The following is a 20,943-nucleotide window of genomic DNA, read 5'->3' as shown; positions in this document are numbered from 1 at the left end:
GTAGTTCTAAGTTGTAGAGGACTAATGACCACAGCAGTTGAGTCCCATAGTGCTCAGAGCCATTTGAACCATTTTTTTATACTCCACAAGCCACCCAACGGTGTGTGGCGGAGGGCACTTTACGTGTCACTGTCGTTAACTCCCCTTCCTGTTCCAGTCGCGTATGGTTGGCGGGGAAAACGACTGCCGGAAAGCCTCCGTGCGCGCTCGAATCTCTAATTTTACATTCGTGATCTCCTCGGGAGGTATAAGAAGGGGGAAGCAATATATTCCATACCTCATCCAGAAACGCATCCTCTCGAAACCTGGACAGCAAGCTACGCCGCGATGCAGAGCGCCTCTCTAGCAGAGTCTGCCACTTGAGTTTGCTAAACATCTTCTGTACATCTACAGAGTAGATTCTGGGTTTCCAGAAATGACATGATACGCGACCAAAAAACATGTTCTAAAATTCTACAACAGATCGATGTCAGATATATAGGCCTATAGTTTTGCGCATCTGCTCGACGACCCTTCTTGAAGACTGGGACTACCTGTGTTCTTTTCCAGTCTTTTGGAACCTTCCGTTCCTCTAGAGATTTGCGGTACACGGCTGTTAGAAGGGGGGCAAGTTCTTTCGCGTACTCTGTGTAGAATCGAATTGGTATCCCGTCAGGTCCAGTGGACTTTCCTCTGTTGACTGATTTCAGTTGCTTTTCTATTCCTTGGACATTTATTTCGATGTCAGCCATTTTTTGTTTGTGCGAGGATTTAGAGAAGGAACTGCAGTGCGGTCTTCCTCTGTGAAACAGTTTTGGAAAAAGGTGTTTAGTATTTCAGCTTTACGCGTGTCATACTCTGTTTCAATGCCATCATCATCCCAGAGTGTCTGGACATGCTGTTTCGAGCCACTTACTGATTTAACGTAAGACCAGAACTTACTAGGATTTTCTGTCAAGTCGGTACATAGAATTTTACTTTCGAATTCACTGAACGTTTCACGCATAGCCCTCCTTACGCTAACTCTGACATCGTTTAGCTTCTGTTTGTCTGAGAGGTTTTGGCTGCGTTTAAACTTGCAGTGAAGCTCTCATTGCTTTCGCGGTAGTTTCCTAACTTTGTTTTTGAACCACAGTGGGTTTTTCCCGTCCCTCACAGTTTTACTCGGCACGTACCTGTCTAAAACGCTTTTTACGATTGCCTTGAACTTTTTCCATAAACAATCGATATTGCCAGTGTCGGAACAGAAATTTTCGTTTTGATCTGTTAGGTAGTCTGAAATCTGCATTCTATTACTCTTGCTAAACAGATAAACCTTCCCCCCTTTTTTATATTCCTATTTACTTATGATCACTGATTCCCTGTTCTTCGCTTACAGAGTCGAAAAGTTCGGGTCTGTTTGTCATCAGTAGGTCCAAGATGTTGTCTCCATGAGTCGGTTCTCTGTTTAATTGCTCGAGGTAGTTTTCGGATAGTGCACTCAGTATAAAGTCACTCAAGCTCTGCCCCTACCACCCGTCCTAAACATGTCTTTACGTTTATTTTAAGTAGCAATATTTTGATCCAAGCGTCGTCGCGACGGAGGACCGCTAACTTATATATATATAAACAATTAACACATAACAAGCAAATCTTGTTTCTAGACCAAAATACTTTCATTATTGCTGGCTGTAAGCCTCTTTTGTTTGACGTCATCTCTTGCAGTCCTGGGTATCATGCGTCCACGCCTCAGAAGAGGTAGGGAAGCTATAATTACTTACCATATAGAAAGCCAATCGGTCTTTAATTAGAATTACCTATTTATTTTATATAATATTTTTACGTAATTACGTTCGATCTTAGTCTCATGCCTTAATCTAGCTTACGAGGCCTGTGCCCTACAGTAGTTTGATGACAGTGTATTAAATCACGCTTCATTAGATCTTCAGAGCGAGTCGCGCATTTTGTGGCGCGCGGGGGCGTGAAGTGACCAAACGCGGCGATCCGAACGGCCAGTCGCCTGAGGGCAGGCTTGGTTGACGGATGTGTGTATTTTACGAATTTTTTGGGGTAAATTAAGACAGACTCGATAATTACTTGCACTTAAATTTCTTACTTTACCATTTTGAGACGTAATTATTCTGATTTTATTTAATTTCCTTAGCTGTCCCCCGACACGACGACGCTTGTATCAAAATATTGCTCCTTACATTAAACTTACAGTGGCAATCCTTTTCTTATTTTTAGATTTTTTTCTCTAGCCTTTGTTTAAACTTTTAATTTAAATGTTATTTCAAGCTTTTTAAACTTTATATTTTCTACCAGACACGGTACGATCGACACAATAGCCCCACATTCACACAGATATTACAGGGACGAAACACGAAATTGCGACGCGAGATCCTGCCTCGCCGAAATATGTACCAATGCATGTGATGAATATTATTACAATTACAAGATTTTTGCAGTGCAATATTGCACTTGTGGTTTTGAGTTTCAAGCTGAAATTATTATTTCATGACTTAGTAATTAACAATGCATTAAATACTATCATCGTATTTTAGCATTATCACTCATGCGACAAACGCTGTTTCTTTTCTTAATTCACACACATATTCATTGACTATGTTTTAGTATACAGGGTGTTACAAAAAGGTACGGCCAAACTTTCAGGAAACATTCCTCACACACAAATAAAGAAAAGATGTTACGTGGAGCCGGCCAGAGTGGCCGAGCGGTTCTAGGGGCTACAGTCCGGAACCGCGCGACCGCTACGGTCGTAAGTTCGAATCCTGCCTCGGGCATGGATGTGTGTGATGTCCTTAGGTTAGTTAGGTTTAAGTAGTTCTAAGTTCTAGGGCACTGATGACCACAGCAGTTAAGTCACATAGTGCTCAGAACCATTTGAACCATTTTTTTGTTACGTGGACATGTGTCCAGAAACGCTTAATTTCAATTATAGAGTTCATTTTAGTTTCGTCAGTATGTACTGTACTTCCTCGATTCACCGCCAGTTGGCCCAATTGAAGGAAAGTAATGATGACTTCGGTGCTTGTGTTGACATGCGACTCTTTGCTCTACAGTACTAGCATCAAGCACATCAATACGTACTATCAACAGGTCAGTGTTCATCACGAACGTGGTTTTGCAGTCAGTGCAATGTTTACAAAAGCGGAGTTGGCAGATGCCCATTTCATGTATGGATTAGCACGGGGCAATAGCCGTGGCGTGGTACGTTTGTATCGAGACAGATTTCCAGAACGAAGGTGTCCCCACAGGTAGACGTTCGAAGCAATAGATCGGCGTCTTAGGGAGCACGGAACATTCCAGCCTATGACTCGCGACTGTAGAAGACCTAGAACGACGAGGACACCTGCAATGGACGAGGCAATTCTTCGTGCAATTGACGATAACCCTAATGTCAGCGTCAGAGAAGTTCCTGCTGTACAAGGCAGCGTTGACCACGTCACTGTATGGAGAGTGCTACGGGAGAACCAGTTGTTTCCGTACCATGTACAGCGTGTGCAGGCACTATCCGCAGCTGATTGGACTCCACGGGTACACTTCTGCGAATGGTTCATCCAACAATGTGTCAATCCTCATTTCAGTGCAAATGTTCTCTTTACGGATGAGGCTTCATTCCAACGTGATCAAATTATAAATTTTCACAATCAACATGTGTGGGCTGACGAGAATCCGCATGCAATTGTGCAATCACGTCATCAACACAGATTTTCTGTGAACGTTTGGGCAGGCATTGTTGGTGATGTCTTGATTGGGCCCCATGTTCTTCCACCTACGCTCAATGGAGCACGTTATCATGATTTCATACGGGATACTCTACCTGTGCTGCTAGAACATGTGCCTTTACAAGTACGACACAACATGTGGTTCATGCACGATGGAGATCCTGCACATTTCAGTCGAAGTGTTCGTGCGCTTCTCAACAACAGATTCGGTGACCGATGGATTGGTAGAGGCGGACCAATTCCATGGCCTCCACGCTCTCCTGACCTCAGCCCTCTTGACTTTCATTTATGGGGCCATTTGAAAGCTCTCGTCTACGCAACGCCGGTACCAAATGTAGAGACTCTTCGTGCTCGTATTGTGGAAGGCTGTGATACAATACGCCATTCTCCATGGCTGCATCAGCGCATCAGGGATTCCATGCGACGGAGGGTGGATGCATGTATCCTTGCTAACGGAGGACATTTTGAAGATTTCCTGTAACAAACTGTTTGAAGTAACGCTGGTATGTTCTGTTGCTGTGTGTTTCCATTCCATGATTAATGTGATTTGAAGAGAAGTAATAAAATGAGCTCTAACATGGAAAGTAAGCGGTTCCGGACACAGGTCCACGTAACATATTTTCTTTCTTTGTGTGTGAGAAATGTTTCCTGTAAGTTTGGCCGTACCGTTTTGTAACATCCTGTATATTTGGATACTACAGTAAACATAAGCAACAAGCATGGCGACAACTGTAAATCAGGTCGGAAGAAAGTGGGCTGGCATTGCACACTCTTGCAATAGGCTACCTAAACCACTACAGCAACATATTTGATTTAATACTGAATTGTAGACCTCAAAAAGAACTACAAAGAAGTCTGCGAGAGTATATGTTTGTCTTTAACAGTTGAGTCACAGTTGCCCTTTTTCTCCTTTGTATGTGCTGAAACGGGCGACCTCAATACACAAAAATCTTCGCTGGTAGTCAACCGTAAAAGATAACTACATATCCTCGCGAACTTTTATTTAGATCTTTTTGAGTTCTACAATCTGGTACTGTAGCTTGGTGTAACAGGTATTACGTAGCGCATATCAAGAGAGCGCGCTGACGGGAAACATTTTTATTTAATTTGGGTGATGAAATTTAAACGGCTAAACAGACTTCCGTGGAACATAGCTAAGAGTGATCCCGATTAAACTATCTTATCAAAAAAGCATTAAACTCGGACCTTTCGTTTATTCCACAGACAAATGGAAATGCCGTCATTCCAGTGACTGTAGGGTAGATTGTTCGCTTGTGGTGCAAGTATTTCGAGTTGACGCCACTTCTGCGACTTGCGTGTCGATGGGGATGCAATGATGTTAAGGACAACACGACACCCAGTCCCTGAGCGGAGAAAATATACGACCCAGCCGGGAACCGAACACGGGCCTTTAGGCGTTCATTCCGTCGAGTTGACCACTCAGCTACCAGAGGCGGACTATGCCACAGACAGACACATCTTAAACTTGCAACATCACCCCGTGTTTGCGTCTTGATTTACAGTGAGTTTTGTGTAATTCCTGTAAAATTTACATCTTGGGGCAACACGCGTTCTCAGAGTCGGCAGTGGAGGATTTTTGTTGTGGCCTTCAGTCCAAAGATTGGTTTGATGCAGCTCTCCACACTACCCTGTCCTGTGCAAGCCTCTTCATTTCCGCCGGTCAGAGTGGCCGAGCGGTTCTAGGCGCTACAGTCTGGAGCTGCGCGACAGCTACGGTCGCAGGTTCGAATCCTGCCTCGGGCATGAATGGGTGTGATGTCCTTAGGTTAGTTAGGTTTACGTAGTTCTATGTTCTAGGGGACTGATGACCTTAGAAGTTAAGTCCAATAGTGCTCAGAGACATTTGAACCATTTCGAACCTCTTCATCTCCGAGAACTACTGCAACCTACACCCTTCTGAATCTGCTTAGTGTATTCATCTCTACGCCTCTCTCTAGGATTTTTACCCTCCAAGCTTCCCTCCAATACTAAATTGGTGATCCCTTGATGCCTCAGAACGTGCCCTATCAACCGATCAATTCTTCTAGTCACGTTGTGCACAAATTTCTCCACTCCCAATCCTATTCAGTACCTCCTCATTAGTTACGTGATATACCCATATAATGTCCAGCATTCTTCTATAGCACCGCATTTCAAAGCTTCTATTCTCTTGTTGCCTAAACTATTTATTGCCCATGTTTCACTTCCATAAATGGCTACACTCTATACAAATACTTTCAGAAACGACTTCCTGAGACTTAATCTATACTTGATGTTAAATTTTTCTTCTTCGCAAACGCTTTCCTTGTCATTTCTAGTCTACATTTTATATCCTCTGTACTGCGACCACCATCACTTATTTTGCTCCTCAAAAAGCAAAACTCATTCACAGCTTTCGGTGTCTCATTTCCTAGTCTAGCTCCCTCAGCATCACCTGATTTAATTCGACTACATTTATTCATGCTTGTTTTGCTTTTGTTGATTTTCATCTCATAATCTCCTTTCAAGACAGTGTCCTTTCCGTTCAACTGTTCTTCCAAGTCCTTTGCTGTCTCTGACAATTACAATGCCATCGGCAAAATTAAACGTTTTTATTTCTTCTCCCTGGATTTTAATTCCTGCTTCAAATTTTTCTTTTGTTTCCTTTACTGCTTTCTCAATATACAGATTGAATAACATCAGGGATGGGCTACAACCCTGTCTCACTCCCTTCTCAACCACCGCTTCGCTTTCGTGCCTCTCGACTCTTATAACTGACTCCTGTTTTCTGTACAAATTGTAAATAGTCTTTCGCTCCCTGTATTTGATCCCTGCTACCTTCAGAATTTGTAAGAGAGCATTCCAGCCAACATTGTCAAACGCTTTCTTTAAGGCTACAAATGCTATAAAAGCAGGTTTGCCTTTCCTTAATCTATCTTCTAAGATAAGTCTTAGGGTCAGTATTGCCTCATGTGATCCTACATTTCTACGGAATCCAAACGGATCTTCCCCAAGGTCGCCTTCGCCTTCGTCAAAAATAGACCACACCCACACACACACACACTCACACTCACACTCACACTCACACTCACACCCACACACTTGACTGCTCAGGCAACTGGCCTCAGTTGCTTGAAACTGCAGCTTTATTTGTGACAGTCTTTTAGTTGTCCCTATCTGGGACTCAGCATCTCCGCTGTATGGTGAGTAGCAACTACCCTTTTCAATGGCAATTTTACAATTGTGCCCACACTTGGATCCATTGGACGCCCATGGGCAGAATGCATTCCACGTCACGTCCCCGCGTCGCCAGCAGGCTACAGCTGCGGTTAAGTGGCTAGAACCGGTCCGAAGAAGACCCCGTATGGCCAGTGGCATTTGCCGACGAGCCGCTAATCACTGAGCTCTGTCGGCGCTGCCCGCCTCATCTTCACTTCCGCGTAGCCACGCTTAACGTGACCAGTGGAACGCAGTGGTACTGCGCAGTACTTCGCTGGAACTTATCGCCGCGGTGACGGCTGACAGCGGACTACAATTGTCAGGAGAAACAATGGACTGTCACTGTAACGTCATCGATTCGCTTTCTCGAGTGCTGCGACTGGATCTCAGGCCGAGCTGTCTGGCGGTCACGTTGCGACTGCCATGTGTGTCCAATACGGTGCGCGCCATGTCTTATTTGAGATATAATATACAAACTGAAGAAACTGCAAAAAGGGTGGGAATTTAAGGAGATGGGACCTGGATAAACTGAATAAACCAAAGGTTGTACAGGGTTTCAGGGAGAGCATAAGGGAACAATTGACAGGAATGGGGGAAAAGAAATACAGTAGAAGATGAACGGGTAGTTTGAGGGATGCAATAGTAAAAGCAGCAGAGGATCAAATAGTTAAAAGACAAAGGCTAGTAGAAAACCTTGGGAACAGAAGAAATATTGAATTTAATTGATGAAAGGAGAAAACATAAAAATACAGTAAATGAAGAAGTCAAAAAGGAATACAAACGTCTCAAAAATGAGATCGACAGGAAGTGCAAAATGGCTAAGCAAGGATGGATAGAGAAGAAATGTAAGGATGTAGAGGCTTATCTCACTAGGGGTAAGATAGATACTGCCTACAGGAAAATTAAAGAGACCTTTGGAGAAAGCAGAACCACTTGCATGAATATCAAGAGCTCTGATGGAAACCCAGTTCCAAGCAAAGAAGGGAAAGCAGAAAGGCGGAAGGAGTATACAGAGGGTCTATACAAGGGCGTTTTACTTGAGGACAATATTATGGAAATGGAAGAGGATGTAGATGAAATGGGAGATATGATACTGCGTGAAGAGTTTGACAGAGCACTGAAAGACCTGAGTCGAAACAAGGCCCCAGGAGTAGACAACATTCCATTAGAACTACTGACTGCCTTGGTACAGCCAGTTCTGACAAAACTCTACCATCTGGTGAGCAAAATGTATGAGACAGGCGAAATACCCTCAGACTTCAAGAAGAATATAATAATTCCAATCCCAAAGAAAGCAGGTGTTGACAAATGTGAAAATTACCGAACTATCAGTTTAATAAGTCACAGCTGCAAAATACTAACACGAATTCTTTACAGACGAATGGAAAAACTGATAGAAGCCGACTTCGGAGAAGATCAGTTTGGATTCCGTGTTGGAACACGTAAGGCAATACTGACCTACGACTTATCTTATAAGAAAGATTAAGGAAAGGCAAACCTACGTCTCTAGGATTTGTAAACTTAGAGAAAGCTTTTGACAATGTTGACTGGAATACTCTCTTTCAAATTCTAAAGGTGGCAGGGGTAAAATACAGGGAGCGAAAGGCTATTTACAATTTCTACAGAAATCAGATGGCAGTTATCAGAGTCGAGGGACATGAAAGGGAAGCAGTGGTTGGGAAGGGAGTGAGACAGGGTTGTAGCCTCTCCCCGATGTTATTCAATCTGTATATTGAGCAAGCAGTAAAGGAAACAAAAGAAATGTTCGGAGTAGGTATTAAAATCCACGAAGAAGAAATAAACCTTTGAGGTTCGCCGATGACATTGTAATTCTGTCAGAGACAGCAAAGGACTTGGAAGAGCAGTTGAACAGAATGGACAGTGTCTTGAAAGGAGGCTATACGATGAACATCAACAAAAGCAAAAAGAGGATAATGGAATGTAGTCGAATTAAGTCGGGTGATGCTGAGGGAATTATATTAGGAAATGAGACACTTAAAGTAGTAAAGGAATTTTGCTATTTGGGGAGCAAAAGTGATGATGGTCGAAGTAGAGAGAATATAAAATGTAGACTGGCATGGCAAGGGAAGCGTTTCTGAAGAAGAGAAATTTGTTAACATCGAGTATAGATTTAAGTGCCAGGAAGTCGTTTCTGAAAGTATTTGTATGGAGTGAGGCCATGTATGGAAGTGAAACTTGGACGATAAACAGTTTACACAAGAAGAGAAAAGAGGCTTTCGAAATGTGGTGCTACAAAAGAATGCTGGAGATTAGATGGTTATCACATAACTAATGAGGAGGTATTGAATAGAATTGGGGAGAAGAGGAGTTTGTGATACAACTTGACTAGAAGAAGGGATCAGTTGGTAGGACATATTCTGAGGCATCAAGGGATCACCAATTTAGTATTGGAGGGCAGCGTGGCGGGTAAAAATCGAAGAGGAAGACCAAGAGATGAATACACTAAGCAGATTCAGAAGGATGTAGGCTGCAGTAGGTACTGCGAGATGAAGAAACTTGCACAGGATAGAGTAGCATGGAGAGCTGCATCAAACCAGTCTCAGGACTGAAGACAACAACAACAACAACAACAATATACAAGAATGGCTTTCATTTTGACGACGACGACGATGGACTGGCAGGGTAGCGTGCAGTAGGCTGCTGATTGGTTGGTTGGTTGATTTGGTGAAGGGGACCAAGCAGAGATCACCGGTCGCATAGGATTAGGGAAGGATGGGGAAGGAAGTCGGCCTTGCCCTTTCAAAGGATCCATCCCGACATTTTCCTGAAGCGATTTAGAAAAACCTGGAAAAACATAAAATAGGATGGGCGGACGCTGGTTTGACCGTCGTCTTCCCAATGCGAGTCCATTGTGCGCCACCTCGCTCGGTAGGCTCCCGAGAAAAATGCGTGGGGATTTTTTTTCTTTTTTTCGGGTTCTTTACCTCAGTCGATAAAAACTGAACCCTTTGGCTGTGTTCACAGTGGAACCGGTAACGCTCGTCAGAAATCAGAGGTCACCCGATAACATCGGACGACAGCTTTGTCACAGAGCGTCCGATCTCCGTCACTGGCATGGACAAGGAGGTTAGGTTAGGTTAGAACCTATTTTATATATAAGTAGGTCGGATTTTAACCTCCAATGGCGGTATGAATACGACGCCTCGGCGCTGTAAGACGAGCGCTGCAATGCGGCGTTTACTACTAAAAAATGCCGAATGGGCTAGTATCTGTCTCGAAAAGAACGTATGCAGTACTATGCATTCTATCTCCAGTGATTGGAATTTTCAGACAAGTTTTAAGAAATACCAATGTATTACGAAAATAGGGGTGTTCAAAAAGTCTCTCTGCAGTGCCGTATGATTGTTAGCCTGCTGGGTTACTTCCCTTCAAGTAGACTCTCCCAACATTCCACATTTCCGTTTATCTCAGCCAGAGTCAGTAGTATCGTTACGTGTTGACGTGAACGTTTTAGTTCGTTTGTTCTTTTGTTTCGTTTTCGTCACTGTTAACATGCTAACCATTGAAGAACGTGCGCTTATAGTCGAACAAGTGTTCAAAGCTGGCGGTAAATACACAGTTTCAGTTCGTCAAACGTTTAATTCAGTTTTCCCGGAGACAACACTCCTACATCGCGATACTGTGCGAAATTTGATTAACAAATTTTGAAGTACGGGTTCGGTGACAGATGCACGGAGAAATGGTCGTCCTAGCGTTTTGTCTGAGGATAAACTACTCGATATTTCCAATAAAATGTCCACGAGTCCGAACAAGTCAGTACGAAAACTCGCCCAGGAAATCGATGTTAGTGTCTGAACGGCCCACACAGCTGTAAGGAAAAATTAGAACTTTTCCCATAGCGACAGTCGTGCAAGAACTGAAAAATACTGATCATGGCAGGAGACAGCATTATTGTCAATGGTTGAAGAAGTTCGTTCAACAGAATGGAAGGGATATTATCAATGAAACGTCTCAATGACTGCCCATTCGTCTCTCTTCCTCTTACATTCTTTGCTTAATGCGTCACATGCCCGCAACACTACCAGGAGGCATTCAACCTCGTAGTGGATAGTGTTAATAATGTTTTGGCTAATCAGTGTATGTATACAAGAACGTTTCTCTTCACCGTACATGTTCGTAGACATGTCTGATTATTCCGGAAACTGAGGAAGGAGTGAACAGTAACCGCCGCGTCCTTTTCGAGACAGATTTAACTCGTTCACATGCATTTGGTGCCTTTCCACCGAAACCTGACGAAGGAAATCGAACGCACCGTGACCAAGCTGTCGGACGATGTTATCGAGCGACCTCTGGCGACGGCTTTTGACAATCATTGTCGGTGTCACTGTGAACGCATCCTTATAGGACCACTTTATTGTCTATCCGTCCGTCTGCTAAAACTCTTTCTCCTCAGGAGTGGGTCGACGTACCAAGTTGAAATTTATGTCAGGTACGAAAGTCTAGGATGCCTTGGCGGCGTAACAAATTTAAACTTTACGTCAAAGTAATCAAAAGATACGGTCATTCACGTCACACATTTTGACACTCGCAAACTCAGACGTCATAACCTATAGGATACTTCCCATTGACTCAGAATCACTAAATTTGGCAAGAACGAAGGTTTTACAGCACGAGTAAAGGAAAAAATCCGAAAACTGTTAGACAGTAATAATATCACATAAATATCTCCTTGCCATTAGAACTATCGCCTGTTAAAAGCATAAAAGAAAAATATTACTGCATACAAACACAAAATGTAAGTTGACATATTTTAGTAAGTAAATAAAAATGCTTTACAGTATTACATATTCTCTCTCTACGTTACAGATTGTCTCCTGAGAATAGCCAGGCGCTTTTTCTCTGGCGTTTCTGTATATATTTGCAATTGTATTTTTTGTGTGTGTAGCTGGAGTCAGCCCACATGAAAACTGCCCATGACGTCTTTCAAGCGACGCCCAGTGCTGACTGAAAGCGTCGGTTTGTTTCCCGTTGGAAACAACATCTGTTTTCAAGTGGAATTTAACGAGCCCATTCGGTAGAGCAGTCCCGAATTAGTCTAGTGCGATGCTCCATTCATCGATATGTATTAACAGGATTAGATGCGACAGGTACAAAAGACAATCGAAGAGTCTGAGATGTGGTACTACAGAAAAATGTCGAAAGTCAAATAGACTGATAAGGTATGGAATGAAGTGGCTTTGCGCAGAATCGGCGAGGAAAGAAATATATGGAGAAGAAGGGACTGATCGGTAGGGACTCTGTTACGAGATCACAGAATATCTTCCACTTCCATGGTAATAGAGGGCGCTGTAGAGACTAAAAACTGCAGGGTGAAACAAAGATTTTAGTACAGCCAACGAATAATTCCGGACGCAGGGTGCAAGTGCTACTCTGAGATGGGATGGAAATGGAACTGAGCATTTGGCGTCATTGGCCGGAAGGCTCCTTACGGGCCAGGTCCGGCCACCTTGGTGCAGGTCTTATTACATTCGACGCCACATTGGGCGACCTGCGCGCCGGATGGGGATGAAACGATGATGTAGACAACACAACACCCAGTCCCTGAGCGGAGAAAATCCCCGACCCAGTCGGGAATCGAATCTGGGCCCCTTAGGACGGCAGTCCGTCACGCTGACCATTTTTTATTTTTATTTTATTTTACTTTTTACAACACCAACTCCACGAGCGGAGAAAATCTCCAACCCGACCGGGAATCGAACCCGGGGTCGCTACATGGTAGGCAAGCACGTTACCATTTTTTTCTTTTATTCTCCTTGTTTAGCCTTAGACTGCTTTTTTTTTACACCATACGCCATTTATTTATTGGTAGTCTATTTGGATACAAAATTAGGCAGTTCACAAACACTAAATGAAATGCATCCTCTGAAAAAAAAAATATCGTTGTAAAACAAATCACAAATTTAAAGGAACAGGAATGTTGTTGTTTATTTATTTATTTTCAATAAGGATCACTCTGTTAAAAGGAACATGTAGATCATTTCATGGTATAGTATGTGCATTACATATTGAGTGGTGAGAGAAGCGTGAGGTTCGTCGTTGTTGTTGTTGTTGTTGTTGTCTTCAGTCCTGAGACTGGTTTGATGCAGCTCTCCATGCTACTCTATCCTGTGCAAGCTGCTTCATCTCCCAGTACCTACTGCAACCTACATCCTTCTGAATCTGCTTAGTGTACTCATCTCTCGGTCTCCCTCTACGATTTTTACCCTCCACGCTGCCCTCCAACGCTAAATTTGTGATCCCTTGATGCCTCAAAACATGTCCTACCAACCTATCCCTTCTTCTAGTCAAGTTGTGCCACAAACTTCTCTTCTCCCCAGTTCGTTATCAGCTGTCAAATATGCACACTGACTGCACCCGGCACATCCAAACTGCGTGGTGGGTCGAGGAAGACTGCCTGAAGATAGTTGGCAAAGGTTTTCCGATAGTGTGACCATCTATGAACCTAATTGTGGGCTTGTTGCAAGAAATACCAAAAGTCAAGTCGCGACTTGACCGCATCTCCATAGAGGTACGCGATCGTCCAACCTTTGGCCCAGACGATCGACTGTGATTTAGTCGCCGGAAAGTAGTCAGTCTCCGGATGTAAGAAGGAAGCAGGTGTAATATGTTGCGGGGTCACACGTCTTCCTAGGAGCCAGACGTCTCCACCGCGATACAAGTGAAGCGGCGATAGTCGTCATCCACTTGGCGACATTTCGGGCGTAGTGGAGTGTCTACTAGTCCAATTGCATGGAGCCGTTGGTTGTTGTTGAACCTGCCACAGGCGACAGAGAACCACAGTGCCCGAACGAAGGTTAGGAAGGAATTTTTGGTGCACATGTCTCAAAATCTTCGGCCAATGCAACCTGGGGGTTTGAGTTCAATGACATTACGACTTATCCGTCGTAGCAGCCAAACATAAAAATTCTTCGCGCATGGCGGTCTCGTGCGCGGAAGCTTGTCTCTGATATAACTAAGTTCCTCGATAAATGCTGATACATGCGCAAAATGCGGCGTAATGTTGCTCATCGTCACCGGAGGTGTGGGGGACGCTGGAACCAGGAGATCCAGTGGGCGGGACGTAAGAGAAGCACCCCCGTTACGCCATTGCTTGTACATCGTGGCTAGTAGGAGCGCCGTCGCTTGGCAGTGAACATTCGTATGTCCGAGTCCCCCCTTGTCCGTAGGGAGCGTGAGCGTTGCGTATCGCACCTTGAGGGGCGATCCAATCATCACAAAGTAGCCTAGTACTGATTGAAGTCGACGTCCGAGTGTGAGTTGTAGGGGCAAGATCTGCGAAATATGCACCATTCGAGAAACCACATAAGTGTTCTAATACTCGACTCGCTGCAAAGGATCAAGGCGCCGTAGGAGATGTTGTCGGACCATGGTACGTGTTGTCTGTAAAATACATTGGTAGTTAACTGCCGCAGTATGTTTTCCAGATGAGGTTAAGTCTACGCCGAGATAGCGGACTCGTTGCACATAAGGAAACGGACTGATTTCTTCCAGCGTAAGGCCCCTTCCAACCGGCATTGCCGCCGATTTGTTCATGTTCACTATTCAGCTATCGGGGCGGACTGAGATGAGATTAGCGGAGGAGGAATTTGTGGCGGGCCGAATCAAACCAGGCATCAAATTGATAAAAAAAAAAAGAGAAACGAATAACCAGCTGCATGGCGGTAGCAATCAGCGTGGGCCAGGGCGATGCGCAGTGGCTGCTCTAATGCTGGTTATGCCTCGTGGTTTAACTTACTTAATATGTATAGAGGAAACGAATGTCGCACTTGGCTATTTGTTTGGGATGACTCCACTTACACACTACAAACTGAAATTATAAATATCTGTGGAAACACCATAGGAAATGTGCCTGACGACTATTGGGTCGGTATAAACCCCGCGGGGTAGCCACGCTGTCTCTAGCGCCTTGTCACGGTCTGTGCGGCTCTCCCCATCGGAGGTTCGAGTCCTCCCTCGGGCGTGGGTGTGTGTATTGTCCATAGCGTAAGTTAGTTTAAGTTAGCTTAAGTAGTGTGTAGGCTTAGGGACTGATGACCTCAGCAGTTTGGTCGCATAAGACCTTACCACAAATTTCCAAATAAGCCCCTGGTTGCTTCTTTTTCGATTCCACTCTGGTCTCTGGAACTACTGTAGAAATTTTGATATGGTCTTTGAATTCCCGGAACCAATATCAGGCAAAAATCGTCGAGATTCACGGGATGGTTACACTATCTGCATATATATGGTTCAAATGGCTCTGAGCACTATGGGACTTAAGTCATGAGGTAATCAGTCTCCTAGAACTTAGAACTACTTAAACCTAACTAACCTAAGGACATCACATACATCCATGCCCGAGGCAGGATTCGAACCTGCGACCGTAACGGTCTCGCGGTTCCAGACTGTAGCGCCTAGAACCGCACGGCCACCGCGGCGGGCTACCTGCATATATAATTATGTTTGTGCGGAATCGTCAGCGCGCGAGTCTACTCGCACTTCGTCGATTTTTAGTGAAAAGTGAATGCAGACATCACCTCCAAATTAAACGAAAGAAACATATCAGAAAAATCTTGCCAATGGCGGTGTTTTAACTGAATAAGACAGAACATGTATCATTAGGAAACATCTTTCAGTACCTTCATACTCAGTAGCAGTATTAATAAATTATTGACACAGCAGTTACTGATATCGTGTACACAAGTGGAGAATTTGACCGACGTTATTTCGAAAATAATCAATCCACAGACGACTTGAGAGGAATTATATTTACGTCGCTCAAACATCTCCAATTGGAAGTGAGTTACACGTTAAAAAGAACGCAAACATGCTCACATAACAAAGTTTTTGGGAAAATTTTTAAGGCTGCTGAGGACGGTACGATGAGACAGCTGTATGCCACTTTTCAGTCAGAATCTTTTAAACAACAGAAGCATATTCACCTTCTTTGTGCTCAGTATAGACAGCGGAATTGACAATGGTGCTTAGGTGAGAAGCATCTGGTTTAAACGAATAAAAAAGCAACTGAAAGCATTACCTTCAAAATAACTAGAAGCCTATCGTGGTCCTTAGGTGGAAAACTAACGAAATAAATAAATAACGTGGTATGGCACTTTTGGCTGCGAGATCCCTAGGGGTAGGTTCAGCCATCCTTGTTGGAGAAGTTTCCTTTCTTTGTATAACTTTCTCTCGAGACATTTGCGTCTTAAGTATTTCTTAGCGTAGGTGATAGAGGTAAGTGCATACACAGTTGTAATGAGCAGGAACATTGTACATGTACACAGCTCCCCCCCCCCCCCCCCTATATACAGGGTGTCCCAGCTATCTTGTCCACCCAAAATATCTCTGGAACAATAACAGCTGTTGGAAAACGACTTTCACCGGTATCAATGTTGGGCTGGGGCCCGTGAATGTACATGTTTGGAAACATTCTAAAACGAAAGTATGGGGAAAGGAAATCGGGAGTGCCCTTTCAAAGGAACCATCCCGGCATTTGACTGAAGCGGTTTTGGAAAATCACGGAAAACCTAAATCAGTATGGCCGGAGACGGGATTGAACCGTCGTCCTCCCGAATGCGAGTCCAGTGTGCTAACCACTGCGCCACCTCGCTCGGTGTATCAGCTCGGAGACCATGGCTGCGGTTACCCTTGACGCTGCACCACAGATAGGAGCGCCTGCGATGGTGTACTCAACGACGAACCTGGGTGCACGAATGGCAAAACGTCATGTTTTCGGATGAATCCAGGTTCTGTTTACAGCATCATGAAGGTAGCATCCATGTTTGGCGACATCACGGTGAACGCACATTGGAAGTGTGTATCCGTCATCGCCATACTGGCGTATCACCCGGCGTGATGGTATGGGGTGCCATTGGTTACACGTCTCGGTCACCTCTTGTTCGCATTGACGGCGCTTTGAACAGTGGACGTTACATTTCAGATGTGTTACGACCTCTACCCCTCATTTGATCCCTGCGAAACCCTACATTTCCGCAGGATAATGCACGACCGCATGCTGCAGGCCCTGTACGGGCCTTTCTAAAAATGGTTCAAATGGCTCTGAGCACTATGGGACTCAACTGCTGTGGTCATCAGTCCCCTAGAACTTAGAACTACTTAAACCTAACTAACCTAAGGACATCACACACATCCATGCCCGAGGCAGGATTCGAACCTGCGACCATAGCAGTCGCACGGTTCCGGACTGCGCGCCTAGAACCGCGAGACCACCGCGGCCGGCCGGGCCTTTCTAGATACAGAAAATGTTCGACTGCTGCCCTTGCCAGCACATTCTCCATAACTCTCACCCACTGAGAACGTCTGGTCAGTGGTGACCGAGCAACTGGCTCGTCACAATACGCCAGTCACTACTCTTGATGAACTGTGGTATCGTGTTGATGCTGCATGGGCAGCTGTTCCTGTACACGCCGTCAAAGCTCTGTTTGACTCAACGCCCAGGCGTATCAAGGCTGTTATTACGGTCAGAGGTGGTTGTTCTGGGTACTGATTTCTCAGGATCTATGCACCCAAATTGCGTGAAAATGTAATCACATGTCAGTTCTAGTATAATATATTTGTCCAATGAATACCCGTTTATCATCTGCATTTCTTCTTGGTGTAGCAATTTTAATGGCCAGTAGTGTATTTTAGGAAAGAGCGGTTCACCCGTAAAGGAGACCGCTAACAGGACGCTGGTACGACCTGTTGTTGAGTACTGCTGTACTGTCTGGCATGCGTACCAGGTCGGGTCGAAGGAAGACATCGAAGAAATTCATAGGTGAGCTGCTAGATTTATTACCGGTATGGAGAGCTGCATCAAACCAGTCTCAGGACTGAAGACAACAACAACAACAACAACAGATTCGAACATCACGTAAGTGTTGCGGAGATTCTCCGGGAACTCAAATGGGAATCCCTAGAAGGAAGGCGACGTTCTTTTCTAGAAACACTATTAAGAAAATTTGGAGAACTGACATTTAAAGCTGACTGCCGAATGATTCTACTGCCCCCAACAAACATTGCGCGTAAGGATCACGAGGACAAGATGCGAGAAATTAGGGCTCATAATGAGGCATACGGGCAGTCGTCTTTTCCCACGCTCTATTTGCGAGTGGCACAGGAAAGGGAACGGCTAGTAGTGGTAGAGCGTACCCTCCGGCACGCATCGTACGGTGGCTTGTGGAGTATCGATGTAGATGCACAGAGCTAATTCTAAATATAATATAAATACTAACTTTAAGAGCCTCTGTAAAGAGTAGTTAGAGTTGGTTACACACTGTTAAACACCACATTATCTACAAAATATCTTAGTCCAATGCAAACGCTATAATGACCCCGACGAAACTTATCTTGCACTCTTCGTTCCCGTCTTATACTGCCAGGTAAATTAAATTTCCATTGTCCACACATGTACAAGCTCGTCTGCGAGAAGAAGGCGCTAAGATATAACTGCCAGTCCGCTACAATAAACCAGAGGGTGATTCCTTCCAACACGGAATTTGATCAACAGTAGCCCACTTTAGAGTCAATACGAGGCATTTACTCTGTTCGACTGTTGCGTGCCGTGATAGCATCACCCGCAGTTCCGTATCTTTCTAACTTGGTGCGTCAAGTCACTGACTACGGCATTATATGCCGCGCATATATTTTGTTGTGAAGAAACTGGAAATCTTCCCTATAAGTATACGTCATTGTGGCTTCAATATTCAAAATAAGCATTTAAAATCCTTCCCTCTCCCTCATTCATATTACAACCAGCAAATTTTATACTCCCTAGTTATAAACAATTCAGAAAACCCAGCAAAAGAGCGTTAAAAACTATGGATCCATTCTCCAGAATTGGAAAAGAGGCCTTTTTGCTTTTCTTAGCGTCTGAAAAACGACGTCGAATGCACTGGAAAATATATCTGAGGTTTAGGGCGAGTAGGAAGTCCATACTACTTATTTTCTTGTCCGGCAACGTCTTTGGATATTTGCTGTTTTAAACCAATTATGTTTGCCTTTAATCGTGGCTTCTTGAAAACAAACGTCCGAGTGCTTTCGACTTAGCCGATTATCAGTCTTGCAGTATTTAGACTTAATTCTGCACTGACCTATGCGTTGGACTAAGAACTAAAAATAATTGTGGAAACAGTTTTACTTAGGAATCTCCCTAGATCCGTGAATACGTATGCGTGTGTGTATGCGGGGCAATCTTATTGTTGCGACCTATTTTGATAGTACTGTGCATAGAAATACAAATATAATTTATTACATTCTATTCGTCGAGTTCCTCACTGAAGGTAAGTAATAACGTTACGCTGCTACAGAAAGCCAGTTTGATATATTTCAAAGTGATGGAGACGCGGCCTTTTTAAATTTAGCGCTGTAGTGACCAAAATGTTTTAGCTTGCTGAAAAGTACTGCTACGTCTAAACACCTTAATGAACACAAAGTTTTATATTTTCAATTACAGTGGAAACAACCATCGTAATATTAGCTACGGTGGATAAATGCAGACATGCTGGTCTATCGGGAGAAAACACCGCCACTATTTCACCGTACAAAGTATTTGACATATTACAAATTTTCCACAGCTTCTTTAATGTCTACTACTAACAACAAAAACAAGTGCTGCATCAGTAATCATGAACGGAAATAACACGAAAAATGTTTGCAACCTTTTCCTATTTTCCAGATAATGATTTTAATTGACAGAACTGCTCAGTTATGTAAATATTGCATCCAAATATTGCTATCACAAACTTTAAGCCGCAGCTGCTGCAATGACACGCATCTACTTCATATTCTCTAGTAAAATGATACAAGACTAGTCTCACTGCGTTCACGGGTCTGTTTATTCTTCTTCTACACTAAAATATTTAGAAGATGGGAGAATAAAATTTATTTCTCTCATAAATAAAATATTAATTTCTGAATATCTGTTCGTTGCTCATAAATCTTACCTCTATGTTTCCCATCGTCTGGAAGGCTGTAAATACGAACATGAAACCAAACCCTAACAAAATTACATTTAAGAATCTTCTGTCGCACCGCGAAACACACGCCATGGTTGTAACACTTGTTTACCGAACCGTCTGCTTTCTTGCTTTCACGTAATTTAACGCGTCGCAGCCAGATAACTTGTTTAGTAAACTCAGATGTTCCAAAGAAAAGTGGTGAAGATACTGCGCACTCGTATACTTATAGGTTGCATATTCTTAGTGTCAGTATGTCATACGTATTGTGTGCCTTAGTTATATAAATATTTTACTTATATTTTTTCTTAATTTCATAAAGTCTATATTCTTCTTAATTTATTTAATTATGATATTTTTGTTTTGTCTTTGACAATAGTCGATTTCTATATATCGAAACTGTGATGTTGGGCAATCAGCCGCATATCGATAATATGCAGTGTACAGAAGGAAGTGTAATTTGTGTTGAGTTCTATGCTTGTGTGCTCGGTACAGGCTTTAATTTCATGAACTTGTAACTAATTTAAGGTACATAGTTCTATGTTACGTTCAACTGTGTTATATTTTTTTGTACAAAGAGCGTCTTTATTATTGTGTCCAGCTATGGAAGTGTCTATCAATTGAGAAGGATGAGATCATCTGCCATTATGACTTTTGTGTTGGGCTGGGCTGAACGTGTTTGTTTTGGGTGCCAGTACAGTGATATTTACAATAATCAAACTGAATTCCATACTTAAATAGTGACCTTAGTGTAGTGGGAACCCTTCGGCGCAGGTTAGTCGAAGTGACTATCATGACGATTTAACGAGGGATGCTACTTGGAAGTATCGCTTTCTTTGGTAAATTTGAACTGGCGGAATTCTGCTTGTTGGACTAAAGTGGAGATATTTTTCATATTTCTGATTTTAATAACAATGAGTATCCACTTAAGGTTTAGTAACGTAGATGAGCCGTTGTGTCAAACAGTAGCAACAGTACTTCTTTTCTGCAGTTGATGTAGATTCAACTTTAATAAAGCACTTGTAGTAAATTCTTCATTAGATTTTATTGTAGACTTAGAAGCTAAAGTTTGTGGTTTTGTTGTC

At 43.4% G+C, this 20,943-nt stretch overlaps 2 protein-coding genes across 9 annotated transcripts in view; one reads left to right on the top strand and one right to left on the bottom strand.

Annotated features, from left to right (window-relative positions):
- Positions 1–20,061, bottom strand: part of LOC126278996 (UNC93-like protein MFSD11) — a 222,230-nt gene extending 202,169 nt beyond the window's left edge. Inside the window, exon 1 of the mRNA XM_049979317.1 lies at positions 19,847–20,061. Coding sequence (XP_049835274.1) covers positions 19,847–19,951 — 105 coding nt within the window. The 5' untranslated portion in view covers positions 19,952–20,061. The remainder of the gene's footprint in view (positions 1–19,846) is intronic.
- LOC126278994 (rho GTPase-activating protein 17-like) overlaps positions 18,874–20,943 on the top strand; it is a 157,616-nt gene continuing 155,546 nt past the window's right edge. For 2 of the 8 annotated variants that reach the window (XM_049979309.1, XM_049979313.1), the window contains exon 1: positions 18,874–19,183. The gene's annotated coding sequence lies outside the window, so the exon portion shown is untranslated. Of the gene's footprint in view, positions 19,184–20,262; positions 20,387–20,462; positions 20,633–20,943 lie in introns of those variants that run through there. The other 6 variants (XR_007550774.1, XM_049979315.1, XM_049979314.1 and 3 more) reach the window with 5 other exon arrangements.

This window comes from Schistocerca gregaria, chromosome 6, assembly GCF_023897955.1.
Source record: "Schistocerca gregaria isolate iqSchGreg1 chromosome 6, iqSchGreg1.2, whole genome shotgun sequence".
Lineage (NCBI taxonomy): Eukaryota > Metazoa > Arthropoda > Insecta > Orthoptera > Acrididae > Schistocerca > Schistocerca gregaria.
This window is presented reverse-complemented; position numbering and strand designations above follow the sequence as displayed.